This window comes from Paramormyrops kingsleyae, chromosome 17 (genome assembly GCF_048594095.1).
Source record: "Paramormyrops kingsleyae isolate MSU_618 chromosome 17, PKINGS_0.4, whole genome shotgun sequence".
NCBI lineage: Eukaryota > Metazoa > Chordata > Actinopteri > Osteoglossiformes > Mormyridae > Paramormyrops > Paramormyrops kingsleyae.
The window spans coordinates 15,498,783-15,522,815 of record NC_132813.1 but is presented as its reverse complement, the minus strand read 5'-3'; the positions used below and the strand labels follow the sequence as shown (position 1 = coordinate 15,522,815).

Here is a 24,033-nt window from a genome sequence, read left to right as displayed (position 1 = left end):
CACAAAGGCTTTTAAATCTGCACATTGGCTCCAAAGCATTATGCAGCAGTTTAATTGCACCCTGCTTCAGACAAGAATCCCAGAATCCAGTTTGGAAGAGAATTACCACTCTGATTAAAGCAGGAATGGGTTTTGTTAGTTCACATTGCTGCTCCTGCTCTTGCTCCATATCCAATCAGGGAGAGTTTGTGTTGATAGCTGTTACAGTGTGATGTCATCATGCAGAGTGAGTCACTCCTCACTATAAATGTATTAAGATTTATTAAGAATCTTCAGTATTTTTTTTTTTTTAACATGGACAATTAATTCTAAATATAGCCCAAAATTTACAGGCGATAACTTAAACTTTCTCCATAGGGAAAACACACAATTATATATATAATATCAATGTGGAAAGAGCGCTGTAAAGTTGCCCTCATGCTATGACAGTACTATATATGGTCCCAGAAAAAAATTAAATCTGCAATCTACATGCAAAATACAGGCAACAATCAAATCTTAAAATACACTTATGTGAATGTGCAGATCGGCTTAGTCTGCCCTCACAGCCACAGATCACAAGACTGAGATCACGTCAGAAACATCTCAAAAATGACAGAGCCTCTCCCTCCCCTCGCCGTCTTGCTCTCGCTTGTCGTTGACGCCGTCGGGACGAGCGTTATATACAGCTGCAGATCTTCCGGGGCCAATGAACAACAGGTCACAGTGATACAGGTTGTAGTCGAAGCTCACATAACGAGAGGGTCTCCTTTAGCTGAAGCGACGGCGACGACGCACAGTGGGCCGGAAACCCAGAGTGCTGCCGGCATGTGGACTCGCATGGGGGACGCGACCCAACAGCCTGCAGCGTACTCATGACGGACTCCCGCTTTCAGCGATGCTGGAAAGTGCTACTTAAAAATATGCGCACTGCACAGGGGGTGGGGGGCCGGGGGCTGACAGGCACGGGACATTCTGTGCAGTTTAAATAGCATAATTTATCAACACCTGCCTCAGGGAGAACACGCCCTCTCTCCCGCCTATACACCAGTGTCGTCACACTACGCAGGCCGATGGCAAGAAGGCCGCCACAATCCCTCACACAGATAACCCTGTATCTACCCCCCACCCCCCAGACTGCATTAGCGACCCCAGGCTGTTTGACTGTTGTAGTGGCATTTCCCACGCAGCAGAGGGCGCCTGTGTGCCACACAGCATTTATCAAGGCACAGGCAATAGGTCTGTGTGTGACACCGCTGGCTGCCCGAACTCGTCACATGACAAAAAAAAAAGCAACCAATCAGAGAATCCCCCCCTCCACACCGTATTCGATGCCTTTGTGAGGACTCCCCGCCCCCCCACCGTAAACTGTAAACACAGAGGATCATGTATGACGAGATGCTGGACCAAAGCATATACCCACACAGACTGCCATTACATATATATCATCATTCTTTATATATACCAATAGATAAAATATATATTCTCTGGAATGTACACGGCCACTGCTTACACGCCAAGCGCCTCGAGATGCGGGTCGCCGCGGCGATTCTGGCACGGTCAGCAGTCCAAACGTTACGCTCCATGCCCCCCTCAGGCAAGCTTCAGGGTGCTCACTGGGAAAGAGGGCATGGTCACCATGGTTACGGGGTTCAGTACGGTCTGGCCCACCAGCTGCGGGTGGTGCGTCACCACCTGCGCCCCCATGGCAGCCTGCTTGCCCACCACGGCCCCCTGGGGGGCGCCGCCGTTAACCTGGCCGTGCGACAGCGTGTGAGCCAGGTGGCTGACCACCGCGGGCTGGCTGACGGCCACGGGCTGCGGGTAGAGGCCCGGCAGGGTCTGCCCAAGGTGCGCCACCGTGATGTGGCTGATGGGCTGGGCAGCGCCAGGTGCCAGGGGCAGCGGGTTCGAGGGCGAGGGCACTATGTGGGCCACGTGCTTGGGGCCGGGATGGATGACGTGGTTGACGGCCTGGATGACGGAGGCGTGAGGTGCGGTGGCCGCGGCGGCGTGCGTGATCACCGTGGGCTGCATGCCGGGGATCTGTGCAAGGTGGCCCTGCGGGATGGCCTGGGGGGCCACCATGGCCTGGGCGGGGGCCGGCTGGGCCATCGGCTGCGGGGGCTTGTGCTGGACAGACAGGTGCGGGGTCAGGATCGGCTGAGGGGCCATGGCAGGTTTGCGGGGTTCAGTCTGCGGGGCGGGAGCCGCCCTGGCCATAGGGGGCGACGACAGGCTTCCCTCATCCATGTCCTCGTCGATGTTATCTTCACCCTCTGGGGGGGGGGCAGAGATGCGGTTGGCACAGGATACTCATCATACGACACGTGTGAAGATCTACAAGGCTGACAATCAAACTGCGACTGCTTTAAGGAGCAGAGGACGTGCAAAGTGTGTCACCTTCGTGTCAGGCGGCTGGCGGACAGGCAGACGGCCTGCTGCCGGGACACAGGGACAACCCAGCGCCTCTCACTTAAACGGCACAAAGGCATCACTATCATTATCATCGTTATCAGTATTATTATTATTAGAGCACAAAATGGGGATAAACCAGCTCATTTTCAAGTGTCAAAATGTTCAATAAACGGTTCTCCCCCTGGGGGGACACAGGCAGTTCGTTACATGCACTTGTAAACCTGTGGCGGGGGTTTAAAATGAGGCCCCAGTGGTAGATAGTTCAGATCCGGAGAGTAAAAATCCAGGCCAAGATTTTGCTTGAACCAGCCAGCTGAGTACGCAGTGAATGTGGCTCTTTGTGGTCCAAAACAAAATCTTGGTCTGGATTTTTACTTTCTGGACCGGAATGATGCCCCTCCGGTGCTGACCTGAGGCGGTGGAGGTGGAGGCCTGGTCGTCTTCGGGCTGCACGGTCTGCCGCAGCACGCGATCCACCTCCATCACATCCATCCACTGGCCGAGCTCGTTCTTCAGGTCGGCCAGCCGCTGCTGCGTGGCGATCTTCTCCCGGGCCAGACGCTCCATCTCATGCTCATACTCCTTCTCCTTCCTCTTCAGTGTCTGAGGGGGGGATTATGGGCATTTAGATTATTTAAAAATAAAATCAGGACTCAAGGGTACAACGGCAACACCCCATACTGGTGAGCGTCAGTCCTGAAGCCACAGCCATAGCCGCCTGCTGACCTCTCACTCATTATGAGCTCTAGTCCCCGACCAAAGGCACAGGCTCTCGTTGGAATTACCCCACAAACTCATGCTGATGGAGTAGTCCCCCCATCGTGACTGTAAGGCATGGACAGGGGTGGGTATGGGTGAGGGCAAAGCATGGCTGACATGCTTGCACCCATAGACATGCCGGCAGCGGCTACCTGCGCAGCCGCCGGCTGCGGCTACCTGCGCACCAGTCGGCTGCGGCTACCTGCGCACCCGCCGGCTGCGGCTACCTGCGCACCCGCCGGCTGCGGCTACCTGCGCACCAGCCGGCTGCGGCTACCTGCGCACCAGCCGGCTGCGGCTACCTGCGCACCCGCCGGCTGCGGCTACCTGCGCACCAGCCGGCTGCGGCTACCTGCGCACCAGCCGGCTGCGGCTACCTGCGCACCCGCCGGCTGCGGCTACCTGCGCACCCGCCGGCTGCGGCTACCTGCGCACCCGCCGGCTGCGGCTACCTGCGCACCCGCCGGCTGCGGCTACCTGCGCACCAGCCGGCTGCGGCTACCTGCGCACCAGCCGGCTGCGGCTACCTGCGCACCAGCCGGCTGCGGCTACCTGCGCACCAGCCGGCTGCGGCTACCTGCGCACCAGCCGGCTGCGGCTACCTGCGTACCCGCCAACAAGCATGCAGATGGAGGCGAACTTTAACCAGCCCTTTAAATAACACGCTGGAAAGTACAACAGGCTGAGCGCCGGACCAAACGCGAGCCCCAGATGAAAGGGCCGCTTCCTCTGATCGCGCAGGCTCTCTCAAAACGGCGGTCACAAAGCGGGCCTTCTGAGACTGAGAAACCCGGCAGAAAAGGGTGGAGGGGGTGTGGATGTCCTCTCTCACCACCCTGGGGGATTTAAGTTTCCTCTTGGGTCATGTGGGTTCTGGCTCCACCCCCTCATCCGTTTGTACTCTAGCCCCACCCCCAACCTGACACACTTCAGCATGCGGCAGGGCCCCTCCCACTTCTGGGAAATTAAATTGCAGCACACTTGCCAGAGCCACTCTGGAGAGCCTTCCTCCGGCACTCAGCCAATGGAGAACACATCCAGGGCTCTGGGGCTGCACGGCTCCTCCCCGTCCCCCCTCCCCCTTCAGACACAACCAGCCAGCCTGCCCCCTTCGACGGTCACGCGTGGGGGGGAGAAGGCGGGCTGGGCACGCAAACGCTGCCGTGACCCAGTTTCACCGCCCCTCAGCTGACAGCCTGCAAGGACAGGCCAGACCAAGACCTTTAAGAGGGCTGAGGTGAGATACGATTACAGACTGAACAGCTAGGGGTGGACGGTGGGAAAGCGGGGAGTTAAAGGGAACGGAAGCTGGAGGAAGATACGGTAAAGGAGGTCTGCTTGCAGCCCGCCAAATCAGTGAGGCAGCATTTCAGGGTCCTGTGCGACTGGAGAGCGTCACTCCTCGCCTTTCGCAAAGCTGACTCAGCGACAGCCTCGTGACCAGCCTGGGTCACGGCGGCACGCGACGGCCAGACCTCTACACAGACACTCGCTCCGTCTGTCCGCTTTAGTCCTCTAAGGCACTTTAACAAAAGAACACGTCGACTAACAGGTAACAGCACACATCCCTGCCTCTAAACAGATAGACACACACACACACGCGCACAAACACACACACACACACAAACACAGCTGAACTGGCTAACCCGCACAGATAAACAGCAGTTTGGTAAGACTGTGGGTAACTCCATCCAGATGCAAAACAGAGAAGAATTAAAGCTTATTTCCTGATAATGTTCACTGACCGAGCCTCAGGAACAGAAACACAAACCTTTTATTTTCCTTTTGTAAAATACATCCAAGATGGCCACGTGAGTGCACAGCACAGATTGGCATCTGTCCCGATTTCACGAATTAGTGACTATTTACTAGCAGTCTGAAGTCCTTTTATTCAGCTCAGTCACCCAAAGACTCCACATTAAATATCCATATTAAAATTGGAAATTAGTGGGAGAACATTTTAAAATGAATTTTAGAAAGCACTTCTTTACACAGCGTATAGTTAGAGTATGGAATAGTCTTCCTGTTAGTGTAACGCAAGCTAAAACCCTGGGTTCCTTTAAATCAGAGGATAGATAAGATTTTAACAATTCCGAGCTATTAAGTTCTCCCCAAACGAGCTTGATGGGCCGAATGACCTCCTCTCATTCGTAAATGTCTTATGTTGTTCTATACAGGCAGTACATTTCACTTGTTTTTCAGCTCTTTGGATTCCTGGAGTTTGCCTGCATATCGGCATCTATTGTTGCAGGTACTCTGACGCAGAGACGCTGGCACAGAGTTCGTAAATAACAGCGCGGGAGACGGGCAGGTTTACCCACACGGGCTAGCGGGCATCTTCCTCTCTGATGCACACACTCCGGCAAACAAAATGGACGAGCTAGGACCTCAGATTACATCACAGACAAGGTTTCCGGAAGGCAACGTTATTATTTTTATGGAAACATGGCTTAACAGCAACATAGCTAAAGACAGTGAGCTGCGTGGACTCAGCATCTTCAGAGCTAACAGAGCCACGCTGGACACAAGTAAATCCCTGGGGAAAATTGTTCTTTTCACCTGGACCATCTGATGATCAAGTGTAGGCCATTTTACCCACCGAGGGCTGGGCTAACGCTCCGGATGCTAACGCTTAGCTCTGCACGAGAGATCCACACACGGCCAAACCGCACACAGCCTTCATCGTATTCAACCTGACAGGTGAACTCGCTAAATTCCCTAAACAACATCTCCTGACCCACCAAAGGAGAGCATACTTTAGATCACACCTACTCTAGTATTGCAGAGGCCGACAAAACAATTACCCCCCCCCCCCCCCCCCAACAAGGGACAGACTGACCACCGATCACTGTGTCCGCTGCCCAAGAATTCACTGCCCATTAAATGGGAGAGACCGGCAGTGGAGATTCCTGAAGTCTGGCCAATAGGTGCCGATTCCATTCTGCAGCACTGGTTTGAACACACAGACTGAAGGGCATTCACCATTCAGGACACCTCCCAGCGAGGTGCAGCTTTCGGATCAGGCAGTGAGAAGGCCTAACCTGCAGAAGGCCATCAAAGGAGCAATGCGCAGCTGCAAACAGAAGATCGAAGTACATTTCACTGGTACCCCTGACCCACAAAACACGGCCACAAAATCCATGTCCCCCCCCCTGAGAAGCAGCCCCTTACATTCCCCACTAATGTGCAGGCTGTACAGAGTGGTGTCAACTCAAGGAAATCAGCTGGACCAGACGGGGCCCTCGACTTCTGCAGAACAACTCGCTGGGGTCTTCAATGACATTTTCAACTCTTAGTCAGCCCAAGTAACGACAACTGTGGTTTCAGGGCCAGAGTATCCTGCTGCCACCACCTTAGTCCATGACAGACTGCCATCGTTATGAAATGCCTTGAGAAGTTGGTCCTGACTGACCGAAAGCCAGTCCTCCACCTACCAGTTTGCCTGCTGGTCAATGGAGGACACCGTGTCCAGCCCATCACACTCTGACATGCTTAGACAACAAGGACAGCAGTGTCAGGATACTGTCTGTGGATTTCACGTCAGCATTCAATACTGCCATCCCATTCAAACTGGTCTCCAAACCCACTGACCGTGACATCAGCACCCCACTCTGCAACTAGACTTTAGACTTTTGGACTAACAGACAGACCCCAGCCTGTTAGGTTAGGTGACTGCACCTCCTCCACCCTGTTTACTGGCTACTGGAGGCCCTCGGGGCTGTGTGCCAAGTCCTCTCCCCTACTCCCTGTTCTCCTACGATGTCTGAGTCAAACCATCGAGTTCGCCAACAACATTACAGTAGTGGGCTTGATCGGCAATTCCACAAGGAGGAAGTTCAACGTCCTGATTGGGTGATGCGGCAATAACAGAACCTTCAACACCTTGAAGAGTGAGGAGCCCGTTGTGAACTTCAGGAGAGACAGAGGCTGCAGACCTACCCCTAAGCAAGCCCCCAACTCCCATCCCCAGCTTCAAACACATCTCTGACGACTTCCCCTGGACTATTAACTCCTCCCTGCTGGTCAGAAAGGCCCAGCTTAAACTTTTTTCATTCTCCTAAGAAAGTAAAGTAATGTCACATCCTGACTGACTTCATCCAGTGCACCATCAAGAGAATCTTGACCAAGTTCTTGCAACGGGAGGAGGAAAACCACCCAGTACAACACTCAGCTCACCTCCATCGAGGACCATGCTGGAACATCACGAAGCCTCCTCCAGCCCAAACCATAAACCGTTTACCCTACAGAAGCCTTGCACACTGCATGGAAATCTATGCATCCGTTTTTACCACGATCACAGGTACTGCATATACACATTATTCTTACCACACCATGTGTAGCCCTGTACAGAGGGTATGCACATGACGGCAAAGAGAGCGGAAGTCACTGCGTTCAGCATTCAGCTCAAATGCTGCTAGAACACATCTAAAATGGGAAAGAGCTGCCGTGTGATTGATTGTACGAATCGATTTAATAAGAAATCGGAGCTACGTTTTTACAGGCTGCCGAAAACTAAAGCAAAAAAGCAGCTGGCCAATCGCTGCAATACGTTTGTGCGGAATCCAGGCTCCGAAACGTAAATATTCAGCATCATTCATTTATATTCTGTGTAACTATAAAGCTTTGTTAAAAAACATCCATGATGATGAGCCTTCTGTTCTACAAATGAAGCGAGCGATTATCAGACAGTGTTAGCTAGCAAAGGCAAACCCAGTTTAATGTATAAGAGACGAAGCAGCCAGGAATGTAATATCTGCCAATAACGTAAATGGTTTTTCCGTTGTTAATGTAACAAAAGCCAATAATGCAATAACTTACTAGAAGTAAAATTTCTTAATCAAAAATGTACTACCTTATTGGCCAGCTATTACATTATCGGCTTATCACATTAAGAACGGAAAAATTATTGCGTTACTGGTACTTATTTCATTTACAGTGGTTTTCACGTTAATGGCTGCTACCGGAGCTGCCCCACCAAGCCAGCTTAGACAGTTAGCCAGATAATTTGAAGAGCCTTTCCAAGTTATGTTGTCAGGTAACCTGTGCCAGTGTATTCCATAGAATACACACATCCAGTAACTGTCCATCACAGCATGCATGTATTGTGCAGCCATTTCTGGCACTTTTACACTATTCTGCACTTTTCAGATTAGATGCCAAATTGCGTTTTCTTTTCTGACCACTTTGCACAATGACAACAGAGATGAATCTAATCTTCGGGACACATCCGGGGGGGGGGGTTTACATGGTCCTGGTCACATGGTCCTACGTAAGCAGCAGCTAGAATTGGCTGGAAGCAACGAAAGCTTTCCGTCTTCACTCAGCGGTGTCAGGTGACAACGGCAACCATTGGAGGTTCTGGGTTCACTCTCTAACCTACTCCCCCAGGGGGTGGGGGGTGCTGACAGTTGGCCCCTTTAATTATCTCGCTGCATGAGCGACACTTTCAACCAAGCATTCAGTGACATGGTCACTAGTGAGAGGACTTTCCTCAAAGGGACAGCTACAGGCACAGAGACCAAGACACCATGGGGGGGTTAGGAGCAGCCTCCTGTTCTGTTTGATAAGCGGCACCCCAACACCGAATGTCACCCCACCCCCCACCCCCCCACTCCCCGGTCGGTACCATGTTCTTGGCAAATGAGGAGCCGGAATCCCCGAGCATCGTCAGGGTAACAGCTGAAAACCGATGAGGTTTCCTTGGCAACAGGATGTACGAGGGGTGGGATGCACCAGTGCAACTGGGTGCGCTTGGAGCATGAGAGACAGCTGTGTGCCCGCCGACACATTTCTCTCTCCCCCCCCCCCCACATCGTATCATTCACCCGCATTGCCGTACTCCGCCAGCTCAGGCAGTGGGGCTTGATGTCATCAGGGGGCTTGCATCACACCTCTCACCCAGCAACAAAAAGTGCAGAGGTCCATTTGATGTGGGGGGGGGGGCGCCATTGTTAGGCAGCCCTATCAATCCGGGGCTGCCGTTCCTGCATCTACTGTCACTCCTGCAACGCCAAGCCAGACCTTTCAGCATTGGAGCCCACAACCCGAAGACAGGAGGGGCACCGTGTCGGGCAAACCTGAGCCCCCTCCCCCCACTCACAGGGCAGAGAAACCATGACGACGCCAGCAGCCCAACCCTCGGCCCCCAGTTCCCAGGTCTGAGAGAGCTCGCTCTCACAGACCACGCACTGCTTCCTGCTTAGTCTTTGAAGCTGAACTAAAAGTGCTAGAAAAAAAAAAAAAAAGTCCTGGTGTGGTTGGCTCCTCGGGGGGGGTGGGGGGTGGGCACGTCCGCAGCTGACATGGCTCCCCCGGAAGAGCACGGCCAGGCGAACAGACATGTGAGACAATGACGCAGGGTTTCAGTAAGCTGCAGGCCGTTTTGCAATCGTACAAACAGCCCGGCCCCTCCCCCTCCCCCACGAGGGCCAAGCCCCGCCCCCCCCGCCGTCTAGAGAGCAAGGCGGCCAGAGTGACTAAGCGGGAGGCAGTGAGCGTGCTCAAGGCAGCTCCGGCAAAGACGTGGTAAAACGCGAGTGCAGAGCACATGGCCCGCGTCGCACAGGGGGGGCTGTGACACACCCCCCCCCCAACCACCCACTCGCCCACCAGCCATAAGCAGAACCCCCCCAAGGCCATGAACTCGTGCCAAGAGCCTCGGCTGGGACATGAGCCTGGGGCCCCCGCCTCGGCCCAGCCCCTCCCCCCCCGAGGCCGTGTTCTGCGTACGTGTGCAAGGCAGGCATGCCCAGACCTCACACGAACCACCGGGGGGCACTGCAGAGGATCAAATTCTGCCCCGCTGTCCCTTTACAACGTCGGCCCAGGAACAAATAGAACTGGGTCAGTGTTCGTACCCAGGATTCATGCAGAATGATCCAAAGACTCGCGCCGGGGGTGTCGGCGTGCCGCTGAGGCGAAGAGCGAGGCGTCGCAGTAACGCTGACGCAAGCTCCCAGCGAGCCCCCCACCCCCGCCTCCAGCTGCGTCTCCTTCCTGTTTGGACGCACCATCTCTTTTTTGTTAAATGTCTCCCAGTACCGAGACCCCCCATCCCTTTCCAACATCCAGCCTTTACCACCCCTGCTGCGAAGCCTCCCAGCAAAAATGCTACTAATGTAAAATGCGGAAAGGAACTTAAAGGGCCAGTCCCCACCCCTCCCCTCCCCCACCACCCAAATCATCCATCACAAAGCATTCCCTCCTGCAGAACCGAGCCCGCTGGCCAGCTAACCCACTTTGGCGTGGGACACGGAGCAGTTTACAGGAGTGCCCCCCCCCCCCCCCCAGGAGAGGCGCTGGGGGCCGTTTCGGGGGCAGGCACGCAGCGAGCTGTGAGTCAGTGAATTCCAGGGAAAACGTCCAGGGTTACCCAAACGCAGAGAGCCACTCCACACTCACACATTTAAAGTGTTGTGTTTCACCGGGGGTGGGGTCCGGGCCACGTGGGGGCGAGGGGGGCACGTGAGGCCCTGGAGGGGGAGCAGGGGAGGGGCCAGACCAGACTGCCACACAAAGCCTGAAAAAGGGCTCTTTCTTCCCTGCTCGGAATGGGGAGGGGGCTGAGCTCTAGTCTGTCATCAAACGTCTCAGCGCTGATTGGAGAAAGCACATACAAGCGACATTTCAGCTTTAACCAGCCTAACCGGGTTCAGTGGGTGGGGACAGGCATGGGGGGGGCACTCAATGTTTGCTGGCTGCCCACTATAATTTATCCGACTTAAATTTTCAAAAACGGAAAAATGTAGCTTGTTGCATTTTCTTCTTCAATGGGAGTCGATGTGCAAATATTTACTGGTGCGCGCGGGGCGGCGTGTGCGTGCAAGTGGCCGGCGCACTGTGTCGTCATAGCAGCGCGAGCTGCAGCCACCGGGCTGCGATTCTAAAGCGCTTCCTCAAACAGCCAGTGCTGGCTCCACCCCCCTCCATTCAGGCAGAGCCGAAATGCTCGTCTCCATGGCGCCGCAATGAAGGGGGAGCCCCTCCCCCCCAGGGTGTGACATCATTCAATTGCGGTGGGCCATGTGCTCGGCGCTCACGTTGACGCAGGCCAGACCGAGGCAGACGACCCTAGGCAGGGGGGGGGGGGGAGGTTCTCTACAAGGCTCACCTAAATCCCCCAGAAGCAGGAAGACGACTAATGCAGCACAGCAGCACAGAGACTCCAGCGCTCTGCAGACACAGTGGCATACCGCACATGCGTGTCTCACTCTCTGGCTGACGGCAAGCACGTCTGCAGCACACGGGCCCCACGGCCCCGGGGCCCTTGGCGGACGGCAGGCGAATCAAGGCAGCGGCAGCAGATGGGTGGCGACCAGATCTTTGCACAAGCTGCCTTTCAAAACATTCCTAAGCTGACTCAACCTGAGCCGCAAAGCCTAGGGGGGGGGGGGTGCACAAAACAGAAAGCAAAGGAATGCAACGAGCCGAAGAATAACCCGCTCTGTGTTCAGTGTCCGCGTGGAGAGACCAGCGAATGGAGGAGGAGCTACAGCAGGCCGGTCGGCAGACGCCATGCTTGTACAGGACAAGTTTTAAACAACTGCAGACATGCTGTAGAAGATGGGGCCAATGAAAATCAACACCTTTTTTCTCCAGTAAGAAAGAGGCTGGGGGGCACACAGTATGTCGAGTTGGGAATGGGGGGGGGGGGGGGGTGTTTTAGTCACGTCCACATCACAGGCGGTGGGTGGCAGCCTGTCCCTCGCAATCACGGCGTGACAAAGCGACACGTTTCCCAGCAGCACAGGTGTCACGGAGACGTCGGGGGGGGGGGGGGGAGACTGGGTCAGTCGCACACAAGGAGCAAACACCACTCATGAGCCCTACCTATACACACCTGCCCCACTTTCCACAACAGTCTCAGTCCAATTCAAAGACAATCAACAATGTCAGAGTCCACAGCGCCTGACCTTTTTACCGGGAAGCCAGGCGTCACATTAAGAACAAGCCGCCTGCCTGTTTACAGTCTCAGGAGGTCCAGCCAGGACGCCGATGCCCCCCCCACCTCAAACGCGCCATGTGCTCACTGCTCCACATCCGCCAGCTGACCTCGTTTCAAACGTCAACTCCACAGAGGAGCGGGGGAACCAACTGGCGATTGGCGGGACGCCTCCCGGGGTCTGCTGGCCCACACTTCACTCCACGGCCCTCAAACCACACCCGCTGGCTGCCCTGCTAAAGGCTGCAGGGCTCATCTACGCAGGCCGCACAATGCAGCCAACCCATAATAAGCACTGCACAAAGACACGCACACAGCTCTGTGTAGCAATCACTGCAAACCGATGAAGCTGAGAGTTAAATAAAGGCTTTGACAGCAGAGACATTAGTACAGATCCAGCTACACATTCATCTTTTAACCACTTGTTTTTTCAGGTCAGGATTGCAGAGATATGTGCAGACCTATAAATATTTCCCTTAAAAGCAGAGGTATTTTCTGGAATATTCCGTGTAAACGGAAGTTGAAACCTGAGCTACTGGACCCTGTCAGTCCTCGCAGGAACCAGTAAAGCCGTCCAGCTTAAGAATCAAGATGACACGCAGACTCTTCAGCGTGCATTCAAAACTGCATACTTGTTCGCTATGTAGCTGGCAAATTATAGTATGTGACGTGAGCAGTATGTCTGAATTTTCAGTATAGATGAAATGGTAGGCAAATTCAGGGGTTGCATCCTTCAAAGGCTGCATTCAAAGACGAGACGAGGCTGCCCCATTTTGAAGGCTCCTTCAAATGCGGTCTAGAAACATTTCCTTCTTTTGTCGAGTTGCAAAGGATCCACCTATTGGATCATTGGCAGCCCAACATATCCCAAGATTCACTGCATGGACCTTCGAAGAATGTAGCCTACAAAGGCTACACAGATGACATCCTTCGAAGGATGCAGCCCCTGAATTTCGACCCAGCCAGTGTCTCCAACTAAAAACACAGTACATACTGCAGTCTGCATTAATGGTCAAGTAGTAAGCTTTTAATAAAATTCAATACCTACTGTGCAAGTACGCAATTTCGGACGCACCCTCAGATATCGCTCAGATACTGACTTCACTTCCCCAAAACGACGGCATAAGTTGAGCAGGAGGGGCATCGCAGCCCATGAGATTGGAGACCCAAACAACACAGGATAGAGCGAACAGAGGCTTAGCCAAAGGTCCTAGGGTGGAGACCTGGGCACAGGTTTGGGTGGTGGTAGGAGATGGCACCTTAACAACATCTGCTAAGAGGAGTCAGCGCAACCAAGAGGAGGGGAAGCTTCGTAACCTGAGAGAAAACCCCCACAGGGTAATTGGGGAGGGGGGGGGGTTACAGGGTGCAATTGAAATTGCATACTTGGCTGCTATGTAGCAGGCAAAATATAGTATGCGACATGAACAGTATGTCTGAATCCTCAGTATGGATGAGGCAGTGGCACTGTGGTACTGTGGTCAGGTTAACGTACTACATTCTGCAAAATTCCAAGTTGTGCAACCGATGGATGCTATCCCACAAGACCACTGAAGCGGCACCCAGAGATGAAGAACATCATTTGCTCAAAAATTTTGTCAAGATGGCGAAGGAAGCGCCACCTCTGTACAAATTTAAGTAGAAAATGATACGGAGTTACACTAGCTGACTTGAATATGCTTCGTTTTGTATTTAGTTTCTACCAGTCTTTAGCTTTCATGGGGGTCAAACTATATCATTGGTAAACATCCAGGTCAGGTCATTTGCAAGATGGTGACCCCAGTGTGACCGAGCGCATGCATACTGATTTTCATGCATACATATAGTACATACTGCAACAGTTGAGTAGCAGGCTTCTGACGAGACTCAGTAAGTACTGAGTAAGTGTGCGATTTTGGATGCACCCAGAGTAAGTGATGCACTAATGAGGGGAAGAGCAGCACCTGGATGTAGCGCAGTGCGCTCCTCAGCACACTCAGATTGGAGGTCTTCTTCTCGTCTACGTTGGGGATGTTCTTCTTCAAAGTCTCGAAGCACTCCTTCAGGTGTGCACGTCTGGGGTGAGACAGGGGAGGGGGGTGAGGGAAGGACAGGAGCAGCACGTCAGCTTGGCCCAGCTATCACCACCGGCAATACAAGTTAATTACGCATCAATATAACGAGGTACTCATAACTAACGAGCGCGTCCCAGGGGCTCTGTGGGTGGCCAGTAAGGTGTTTCACTCCGGCCTTATCAAACACCTCACACCAGCCTCAGCTCCTCTGCAAGGGGGAAACGGCCCAGGTAACTTCCGGCCTGTTTCACGGTCACGGAGAGTCGCCCCCTGCTGCAAGGCCTCCCTCCCCCGGTCGCACACTGCCCCCCCCAGACCCCCCCCCCCGGCTCCGCCTGCCGGATACAGAACAGAGGGCTTCACCCACCTGTTTTTCTCAAGCTTGTTATGTACCTCCCTGGTCCCAGCCCTGCGGGGAGAGATCACAGCAAAGGGATCAGCCCTTCTCCACAGGGCGTGAGAACGGAGACCCACAGAACAAGATGTGAGCCCTGTCCGTCATGGAGCTGCTCGTATTACACCGAGCCCAGCAGGCCGGGAAGCTCCGCCCCCTACCGTCACATGACCCATGGACAATAGCACAGCACCTTACCCACCCAACCAGGAGGTTCTCATCAGACGAGAAGCCGTCAAACTTCTGAAGGCACTTACCCCCCCGGCCTCCTCTTTCCATCCGGGTGACGCGAGTCCTCCATGGCATTCAGCCGCACCGCTGGGTTGGGCTGGACTGGCAGGGGGGCCGGCTGAGGGAGCAGAGCATGCTGGGATGCGGTGATGATGGAGCCGGGGTATGGCTGGACGAGTGGGGGTGGAGCCTGCTTGGGGGCTCCTGCCTGAGGTGAAGATGCAGCTTCAACCTTCAACTGCGAGGCTAAGAGGAGGCGCTGCGGGAGCTGTGGCGGCTGTGCTGGCGGGGAGGGGGCGTCCTTCCTGGGGGGGCTGGGACGGGATACGGCGGAAGGAGACAGAGCGGCACCAGTCGGAGGCGGAGCCAGGGGCAGGGCTGGGACCACCGGACCAGCCGACATCATGGGAATGGGTATGACCGCGATGGACACCGGAGGGGGGCGGGGCGGAACTGGGAGGGGGTGGGGCTCTGCACATAACTCCTCCCCATAGGGCCCGTGGTTGAGCCGCAGAGGCTGCAGGGCGGAAACGACTTCGGTGCGCTTCTGCTCAGCCTCCCGTTCGAGTCTCAGCTTCTCCTTCAGCTCGCTCTCCTCTGCGGGAGAAAAAAAAAAAAAAAAAAAGCGTCACACAAGTCCCCGCCCCTTATTCGAAAAAAGGACCAATCAGAGGACAGTAAGACGGCAGTTTCTGGTCCAAAGGCGGGACTGTCACACACCCCTCACAAAAGCAACCTACAGAACATCAGCAATGGTCACATCATCCCCCCGAGGCCCCGCCCTTCCAGGAGATGCAGTAACAATGGGGTCAGTGTTTGTCAGAAACAGTTCCCCCTTTCTCACTACCATGAAACTACAAGTGGGCAAGTGAAAAAAAAGCATAAAATGAGGAATACAGAGCCACAGTTCTGGAGAGCGCTAAAGGGGGTGAAGTTGCGGGTGCAGATCTGAAGGCTGACCCTTTCCCGTTCAATGATACAGGTGGGGCACCTCCACAGTGCTGCTGCGAGGAGAAGCCTTCATATACAACAGGAAGGGGAAAACAAGGCGGGCATTGACATTACTGCTCCCCCATTGGCCATAAAGTGGTACAACTCCACCTCCTGGCCCACTGCTCAAGGTTAATTTTGGGTGAACCTTTTACCCGGTTAACACTAGTTAAGGCTCGGAAACACCACACACCAAACCTGGAAACACCATAATGGTTAGGCTACCTACAGGTCCGGCATTTAAATATGCTTTATCAGTTAAAAGAATTGGCCGGGGGGGGGGGGGGGGAGCATCATTCCGGGGGCCAGACAGATTGGCTGCGTCCACGAGAACTTGCTTTGCTGCAGTCAGGCTGGAAAGGTGAACTGCAATATGGAGACACGGCAGAACCGCAGCCTGTTCCGGGAGTCGACCCACATGACTCGCTGCTCATCAGTGCGGGGAGGAGCCAAACATGTCCGTAGACCTGCAGCAAAGCCTCAGAGCATGTTCACCACAGATCTACTATTCTCAGACCCCCTGTTCAGGGCAACATTCTACCTATATACTACATACACGCTTTCTGCGGGGGCTGGAGCTAGCAGCACTGAGCAGGGCCAGTTTCCCCTCCAGGAGCTCAGGGAGGTACAGAGGGAGACCGCAGGAGAGGCATGGGGGGGGGGGGTGGGCGTGTCCGAGAAATTCACACAGCAACCTCAGTGGTGAATCAAGACTGGAGATTCAGCACGCAAGGCTGCAAGGCCATCATGGGTATTCCTGCTATCACGCCGGGCGGGGGCTTGTGCGCTCTGCTTGTAGACAGGAAAAAGGGTCGGGGGTTTATGGCTCACTAGCGGAAAAAGGGATGGACTGACTTCCTGCAGGAGACTGTGCTGGATTCCCATTCACTCAAATTCCACACATCAGCACTCGAAGCAAAAGCCGTACAGCCACTGATGGATTAGGGACAAGTGTCTGAGTACTCGGAGGTGACAGATTTGACCTCCCCCCCCCAACAAAGCACACTCTATGCACCCGTTTGTCCCGCAAGATCCCTGCAAGTGAGCAACAAGACACCGTGTAAAATCTCAAGATTCCAGCCAGTCGCAGTGCAGAACGTCCCTCAGTGTCATACGGGGAAAGTTTACCGGCTGCGGGAGAGTTTGCGCAGTTTGTGGTGGGGAGCGGGGCGACTGTCCAGTTTCCATGGAAACAAACATCAGAACAAGGCAGAGGGGAGCCTGTCCCCCCAGGGGCTACTTTAACAGCGTGCAAGCCTTTAATCTGCTTGTGTATGAGCACTAGACTTATTGTAGGGAGGGATTCATGGGGTATGAGACAGCACCTACATATGTGCCACCTAGCTCTCAGACAGAGAGGTTGACCTAGCTGGTGAAAAGCTCTCATCACCTCTAGTCTGAGCAGCTGACAGAAAACAGCAGAGAGACAACGGTGATGCAGTCAACAAAAACCCACATTAGATCAACCTGATGGTGTTGCATGCTAATTATTATACCTGATAAACATTTCTCACGTGCCTGGATAAGGGTGCTGCATTAGAAAATCAAAATAAAATTAAATATGTACCACCAATCGAACGAAATGAACGCTTACGCAAGTTAACTATAGTGTTTTTACACAAACCCATCATTAAAGGAAATTAGTATACAAACAAAATCAGCTCCTCCATAAGAAAAATGAGCACAATTATTGGTCCCCCGCGAACGTCACGACCCAAGAGGAGACTTCTGTTGTTATAAGATTATCTTTCATAAAAGGAGTTAGTGACAGCACAATCGGACGGTTTAGTGGGGGGCAAAGGGCCGGGGCAGCCACGCGCGCGCACACCCTCCTGCACCCATTCCTCGCCTTCCTGGGCCGCGTTTAAAGGTCAGACGCGTTTCTTTGACAAACATGAACATCGCTTGTCATCGACTTCCCGAAACAGGCTGCAAAGAGCCGGCGATTCCGCGATGCACACCGGGCTGACAGACACACAGCAGCGGAGAATGACAGAAGGTGACTGCCTCTGACGTCACCGTGGCCAGCGGCCAGCTGCGGGATGACTCGGCACGCACCAGCAGCCCCGTAGGAAGCCTAACCGTGTCACAGTCTAAGCCGCGAGCCGGACAGTAAAGTCCGTGACCGCGGGTCGATGCAGTCGGCGCAGGGATACCATTCGCCCAAGTTCAGCTCTGCTCCAGTTAACCCTTTTACTTTGACGATAATCGAACCCAAAAGCTCAGACAGGTTATCTGGGTGTGGTTTAACTGGAACAATGTTTTTATTTCACGGGTAAGAAGCAGTTCTCTCCGCAGCACACATCACACACGTCCGTCATCTGACCCCATATTTAGCTGTAGCATCAACAGTCTGGGGGTACGGGTACCGACTCGCACTGTTTAGCGGGGCTCGGGTGGCCCGGCGGGACGGAGGGAACGGCCGGTTACATAAAGGCCGCATTCCTCCGGAGGGGAAACCGAGGAGAAGCTGCCCCAGTTTCCTTCGCGCCGCGACCCGCGCCAGTCAGCTCGCGGAAGGAGGAGGGGGAAAAAAAAACACCCGCCCAGAGTCTGGCACGAGCGCCTGGCGCGCACGTGGTAGGGAGGGAGGGCCTCACGCACGCGGTTTCTAAAGGGGGCGTGGTCTCAGCTGACACGTCACCAGCGAACTAACAAAAAACCGTTCAAGCGACTACATATTCATCGGAAAGAAAATGTACATACTAATAAATAAGTGGGAACTTAAAAGTAAAACATCTAAATGCAAGTCACGCTACTTGTTTTTTTTTCCGCAAATATGCAGGAGCAAGTTTGAAAACACGATTACTCCACCGAAAGGGAAGTAGGCTTAAATTGCACGTCATATGATACCCGGCTATGTCAGGTCATTATGTAAAAAAAGGGCTGGCACGTATCTCGTGTTTTGCCACCGCCCTTTATAGCGAGTATTAGTTTCTAAATCCCTAATACAGAAAATAAATATACAGACAGGCATGTAAACGACTATCTAAGCAGACGCTATGCTATTTTACGATATACAGCATACAGCTTATTTGAGTTTATGACTTGGAATAACCCTTTAGGTCCGCTACGCACTTGGAAATCAAACACGACGGTAACAAGGAAGCATATTATACCTTCCCCAGATGGTGTTACTTTGACCATCTGAAACTAAAGAACACCATTAACAAATCGTTCGCACGCAGCTGGGCACCACGACACAATCCGATTTCCACAACGCCACCGTGCCCAGGAACGCAACTCACTATTCACCTAACCTTGCAAGTTGCTGCGGCAGACCTACACATACCGCCAAATGGAACGAAATGCATCCGTAAAGAAATTTAACCACGCTCATCCCAAGGGTCAGAAACAGAAATAAATTCATTTTGCACAAGAAATATATTTGCACATTTTAATAAATAAAATGTGCAAAATGTTCTAAACTATCTAGTGTCAGTGGAATCCAGAATATGGCTGATTTTCACAATCAGGCTGATTCAAGCATGCTAATCGCCAAATCTCAAACGGGATACGCTGTCGGACCCTTGATTTCAACGTTGTTTCAACAGCCCGGGTCCCCGTCCCCTCCTTACCACGTGCTTTCTGTTGTTGCTGGGATTGCCATTCCAGAAACTTGGCAGCTTCTAAAAGCGTTTCGATACTCATCTTCCTTTTCTGCCGATGGTGGAAGTTGTTTCTGCGAGTAAATATGTGTAGATTTTCACAAGGAGCGCTCCTCTCACTCGCCGTTCGCACAGTGCTATTCTCCCGTTGGTGCAAAGGGTGGAAACGTAATTGAATCCCCTCGTAAGACGTCGTCCAAACACGTAGAGGGGTTGCAACAAGATGGCGATGCAAATGACAGAAAACACAACAAGGGAAAAAGCGGATGGATTAAGACCGCCCATACATTGCAAATCTCCTCCCACATACTACAGGTTGACCCAAAACACGGAGAAGAGATCCGTGTCTACTTCTGAACTGAGTTTTCGAGATTAAACATTTCTTTCACAATAAATACTTTGGTGAAAACCGTTTTTAAAAATTGCACTGCGAAAAGTGCTGGACGAACATATTAGTGCAACCTTATAGAAAATGTGCCATTGTAAATTTTATGTCTGCAAAATGACGACGTAACACGAATACAAATATATGCGGAGGTCACCGTCATTATAAGGAAATATTTTTTAAATGTTTGCATGCAGTGGAGTGACACGTTATAAGGAGCGTGGGAATCCTAACGCCATGTTTTGGGGGCAGCCCTGCCCTGCAGCCAACGTGTGCCCGATTAAAACATGCTGATGTTCCGCGAGCCAATCGCCGATCGGAACAACAAGGCATGGCGTCTGCACACATGGGCAGCAGCCAGCGCGGCTCATTAGCATGGAGAGGCCGGCCCGCTGTCTCGGCGCATCGCTCTGTGCAACCCCAGGTGTTGAAACCCAGCGTTTTTTAGCCTTTACCGGGAGACGAGAATTGAAAGCACAGGTAGAGCATATCTTTAAAAAATGACTGTCTCTTTAAAACGAGTCTAAAGCCATCTGTCTCTTTTCCCGCAGTTTTTGCAAATACCTTCGGGGGTGTAAGGAGGGGAGTTGGCTCAAAGCGTAACAAATAACATTATGTCGACGACTCATTGACGTGAACTGCCTTGCAGATCAAAAGGTAGTAAATATGGATGGCACGGCTCGCAGGGCGCGGCGAGACAGCTGTAAACCCAAAGCAGCGTGGTGCCGGGCGGAGCCGCCGGGCCAGAAAGCATGCATTTAAAGGGAAAGGCGCCACCACTCTCTGCCCTTGTATTAAAGCGCCTGCCCGGTTCCAAACCGGTGCCCAAACATGCCGTCACCAGAATTAAACACGCATGACTGGGTTACGTTGCTCGACTGGAATGGAGGTGTGACGAAGCGGGGTGATGACAGTCACTTTGATGTGCATTTGTCATCCGGAAAATGTCGTGCTGAACCTGGTCACCAAACCGAGCCCAGTCATTTTGCATCCCGTCTTGTTGAACCTTCCCGTGAAATCAAGGATTTAGCTTATATTCCCATCATAAGTAATAACTATCGTAAGTCTGACGTCAATACAGTATGAATTCGTTTTACTTTTTTCAGAGGAAGGGATCAAGTTTAATTCACTGCTTATGATGCATTAAAGACATTTGTTTTTATATCTGAAAGAGGTGATGGGACTCTCTGTGTGATAGAGTCCTCCCGCCCCACGGCTGGCTCTGCCACGCATTACGTTACTTTGTAGTCGGACCCTTTAAGGGAGAATTCCGCAGGAACTTCCAGCCGGGACGCCGGGGAGGGGGCAGGGGGGCCGGGACACTCCGATTGGCTGCATTAGCCGGTGAGTCATGCGTCAGTCGCCTTGGATACACACAAAATCGGCGGCGAGGGTAGTGTATGCGCACCCTGGAGGGGGAGGGAGCAGGAGGAGAGAATTTCCCCACTGACAGCGTGCGCGGTCACCTGCCTGGCAACAAAACGCTGATAGGGCCGAAAGCAACGGAATACCCTGCATTTGGGCCGTGACTCCACGGGGCCACTCCCCGATCCCGCTCCCTTTGAAACACTGCACTGCTCATCCGCATTAACACGTCTAAAAATAAATGTAATTTTTTTTCTGAAAGGGTAGAAGGTTCCAGACACTGTATTTAATCATTATTTAATAATTTCTTGAACTTCCTTCCACGCTAATACAACATAACCGTTCCCTTTCCTTCTTTTTTTGTGTTAACAGTCCTGTATGTCCCACGCCTGTTCACAAAAAATCCACTTCAGCAGGGGTGGGCTTCCCTATTGCTCCGTCTGGGAAGCCGCACCAGGAAGGTCAGTCCGCCCAGATAACGAGGGATCGGATCCCTGCAGAAAGATATAGATGAGACAGCCTCAGCACAGCGGTGGCCTCGCACACTCAGGAATGCCGAGGTTTCACACATATGAATACGGGACTTCATTAGCTCATGTCATGTGATCATGGAGGTGATGTGACAGGTCACGTGGGGGTGGGCTGGGGAAAAACAGTTAGAGTGGTCTGACTATGGCTGGCACTGTTCCACAGGCCAAGCACATAAAACGGAAAAGTCAGAACCACAGATCAGCAAACCAGCCAGTCTTGTGTGTTCCTCTCAGAGTCTTATGACTTTCATCAGACACAATAATGGGGTCAAAGTCCCAGTGTATAACAGAGGAGGCTGGGGAGGGGCTGCCCCCCTGTAACTAGTAGAACGCGGATAAGCTCCACCCAAATGACTCCAGCCTGCCTATCCTGATATCCTGTTTTTGGATCCTGGCCTGAACACTTATCGGATTCTGCTTCCTGTTACGGAGCGACTTGGGAACTCCAGGCATTTACGGAAGGAAATCCAAGGATAAGTGACATAGGTGTTATGCTGTTTAGGGGAAAAAAAGGAATTGTGTGTGTGACCACAAAACAGAAAACAATTAACTAAGAGTGATGCAGGAGTGATTTTCACTGGTTTCAATACTCATCTAGAAAGGCAACATCACAGAAATAATCATCGCAAAAGGGTAAGAGAATCACAGACATTGTAAGCCGACGTTTAATACATTGCCAACTTGCCAGTGAGAAAAATCAACTAAACAGTTCCATCTTATGGACGGATTCGGTAATTACACACATCCGCCTTTATTAACCCCTTGATACTATTGGGATCACTATGCCTGCTGGAGAGCAGCCTGCATGGGCTGCCAGTTAAGCACAGTGCACACATGTACACACACCTACTTAAGGAGACCTTCAGGTAATATGGTGACTAAACAGAAGCTAGAGGAAAATCTACACAGACAGGAAGAAGGTGTGGGCAGCCCACAGAAGGAGCTGTGTCACTGCACATGTACTCAAACAGGTATGAAACTGGCTCCCCAGGTCGTGCACTCATGCCTTACTCTCTATGTCTCTCCCCCTGAATCAGAGCTTTCAACAGGAAGTGATGTCATTCACCAGGGATGAGCAGGCAGACAGTGCAAAACCTTTGTCTCCCGTGTCCTTCATTTGTTCCCCAGAAATTGCTTGCGCATTGTGTGCAAGGTCACTCCTGCTGCTTTTCCTGGATCTCAGCACAGCTCAGTGGGGATTCTGCCACTAAGCGAGCATGGTTATAGACGCTGTTCAGGCCCAGTACCCAGAATGCCTTGCCAGCAGAGTCCCCTCCTCATCTCAGCCTGTGCTCAGTTGCGGCAGACATCCTACATTCCAAAGTAATTAAAAAAAAAGAGCATAAGTGCAAGTTTGTTTTCATTTTCTAATGCTGTGCTTCACAATGCAATGAACATTGCATTCTTTCTGTCCGCATATTGCAGAGAGGAAAGTTAATCAGAGAGGAAACTGGCTTTACTCTCAGCAGCGTGATGATTAAGATTTCTTTGAATTTTACTCACACCTACCTGTATGTCACTGTCAGCATGGCCACAACCCTAGAGAAAAACAAACTGAACATAGTGTACTTGGCAAGAAGTTGACATGTACAACAATATAATAACAGCTAAATGATGAGTAATGATGCCCTTCCCACTTCATCACACACAAAGTAAGTCAACATGACACACTTCAAATTAAAGATGATCACAATGACCTCCAAGCTTAAACCTGGCTCTCCTGAATTACTCATCCGTGGGGCAAAATTCTCCCTGTCGTCAGACTTCAGCGCCACCTACTGGTGATCTGACACCTGTGGGGGCTCTGCGAGGGATGGAATGAACAGCACCCTCTTCTGTGGTTGTGAAGCAAACCTAAGGCAGTGGACGAGAGCATCATGGGAGCTGTGGGGTCATGTGTTCTTCAACACTGCTGCTTATAGATTTTTTTCTTTTAGCCATAATATTTCACACACCGCTCAGCATAACTTACTATAGTACTTTAAATAAAACCGCGCTTATTAAGTGGGGGATTGAGGAAAAAGATTAATTATCCTCTCCCTGTACTATTAAAGATTGCAGACTAAGCTTCTGTGCCTGTGATCAGAAGGTTGCCAGTTCAAGACTGGTCTCTGCAGAATAGTCACAATGTTTGTGGGCCCTTGAGCGAGGCCCTTAACCCCCAGCTCCATGGGTGCTGCTGTAGGTGGCTGCCCTTCACTGCCAAACTTACTGTCTCTTACATTTTTGTCATGGAGAAATTATCATTATTATTATTATTATTCAGTTTTTAGAGTCCTTTAAGTGCCCAGAGCAGAAATCCTGCGTGAGTTTCTGGTCCAGTAAAGTAGATCGTCGACCAGCAGGGGGCAGCAAAGAGTTGCATTCGCATCTGACGCT

General features: G+C 52.3%; 1 protein-coding gene across 2 annotated transcripts; it reads right to left on the bottom strand.

The window, feature by feature from the left end:
• Positions 1-238: 238 nt before the first annotated feature.
• mnta (MAX network transcriptional repressor a) lies at positions 239-19,633 on the bottom strand. Of its 2 annotated transcripts, XM_023818028.2 has the most exons (6): positions 19,345-19,627; positions 14,803-15,373; positions 14,519-14,560; positions 14,041-14,152; positions 2,808-3,000; positions 239-2,258 (listed from the first exon to the last, which is right to left on the bottom strand). In XM_023818028.2, exons 1-6 carry the CDS (start codon positions 19,415-19,417, stop codon positions 1,573-1,575), a joined length of 1,677 nt encoding a protein of 558 aa, XP_023673796.1. In that variant the 5' UTR covers positions 19,418-19,627; the 3' UTR covers positions 239-1,572. The 2 variants fall into 2 exon arrangements, with proteins under 2 accessions (XP_023673796.1, XP_023673797.1); XM_023818029.2 differs by lacking the exon at positions 14,519-14,560 and having other exon boundaries at positions 19,345-19,633.
• Positions 19,634-24,033: the final 4,400 nt, after the last annotated feature.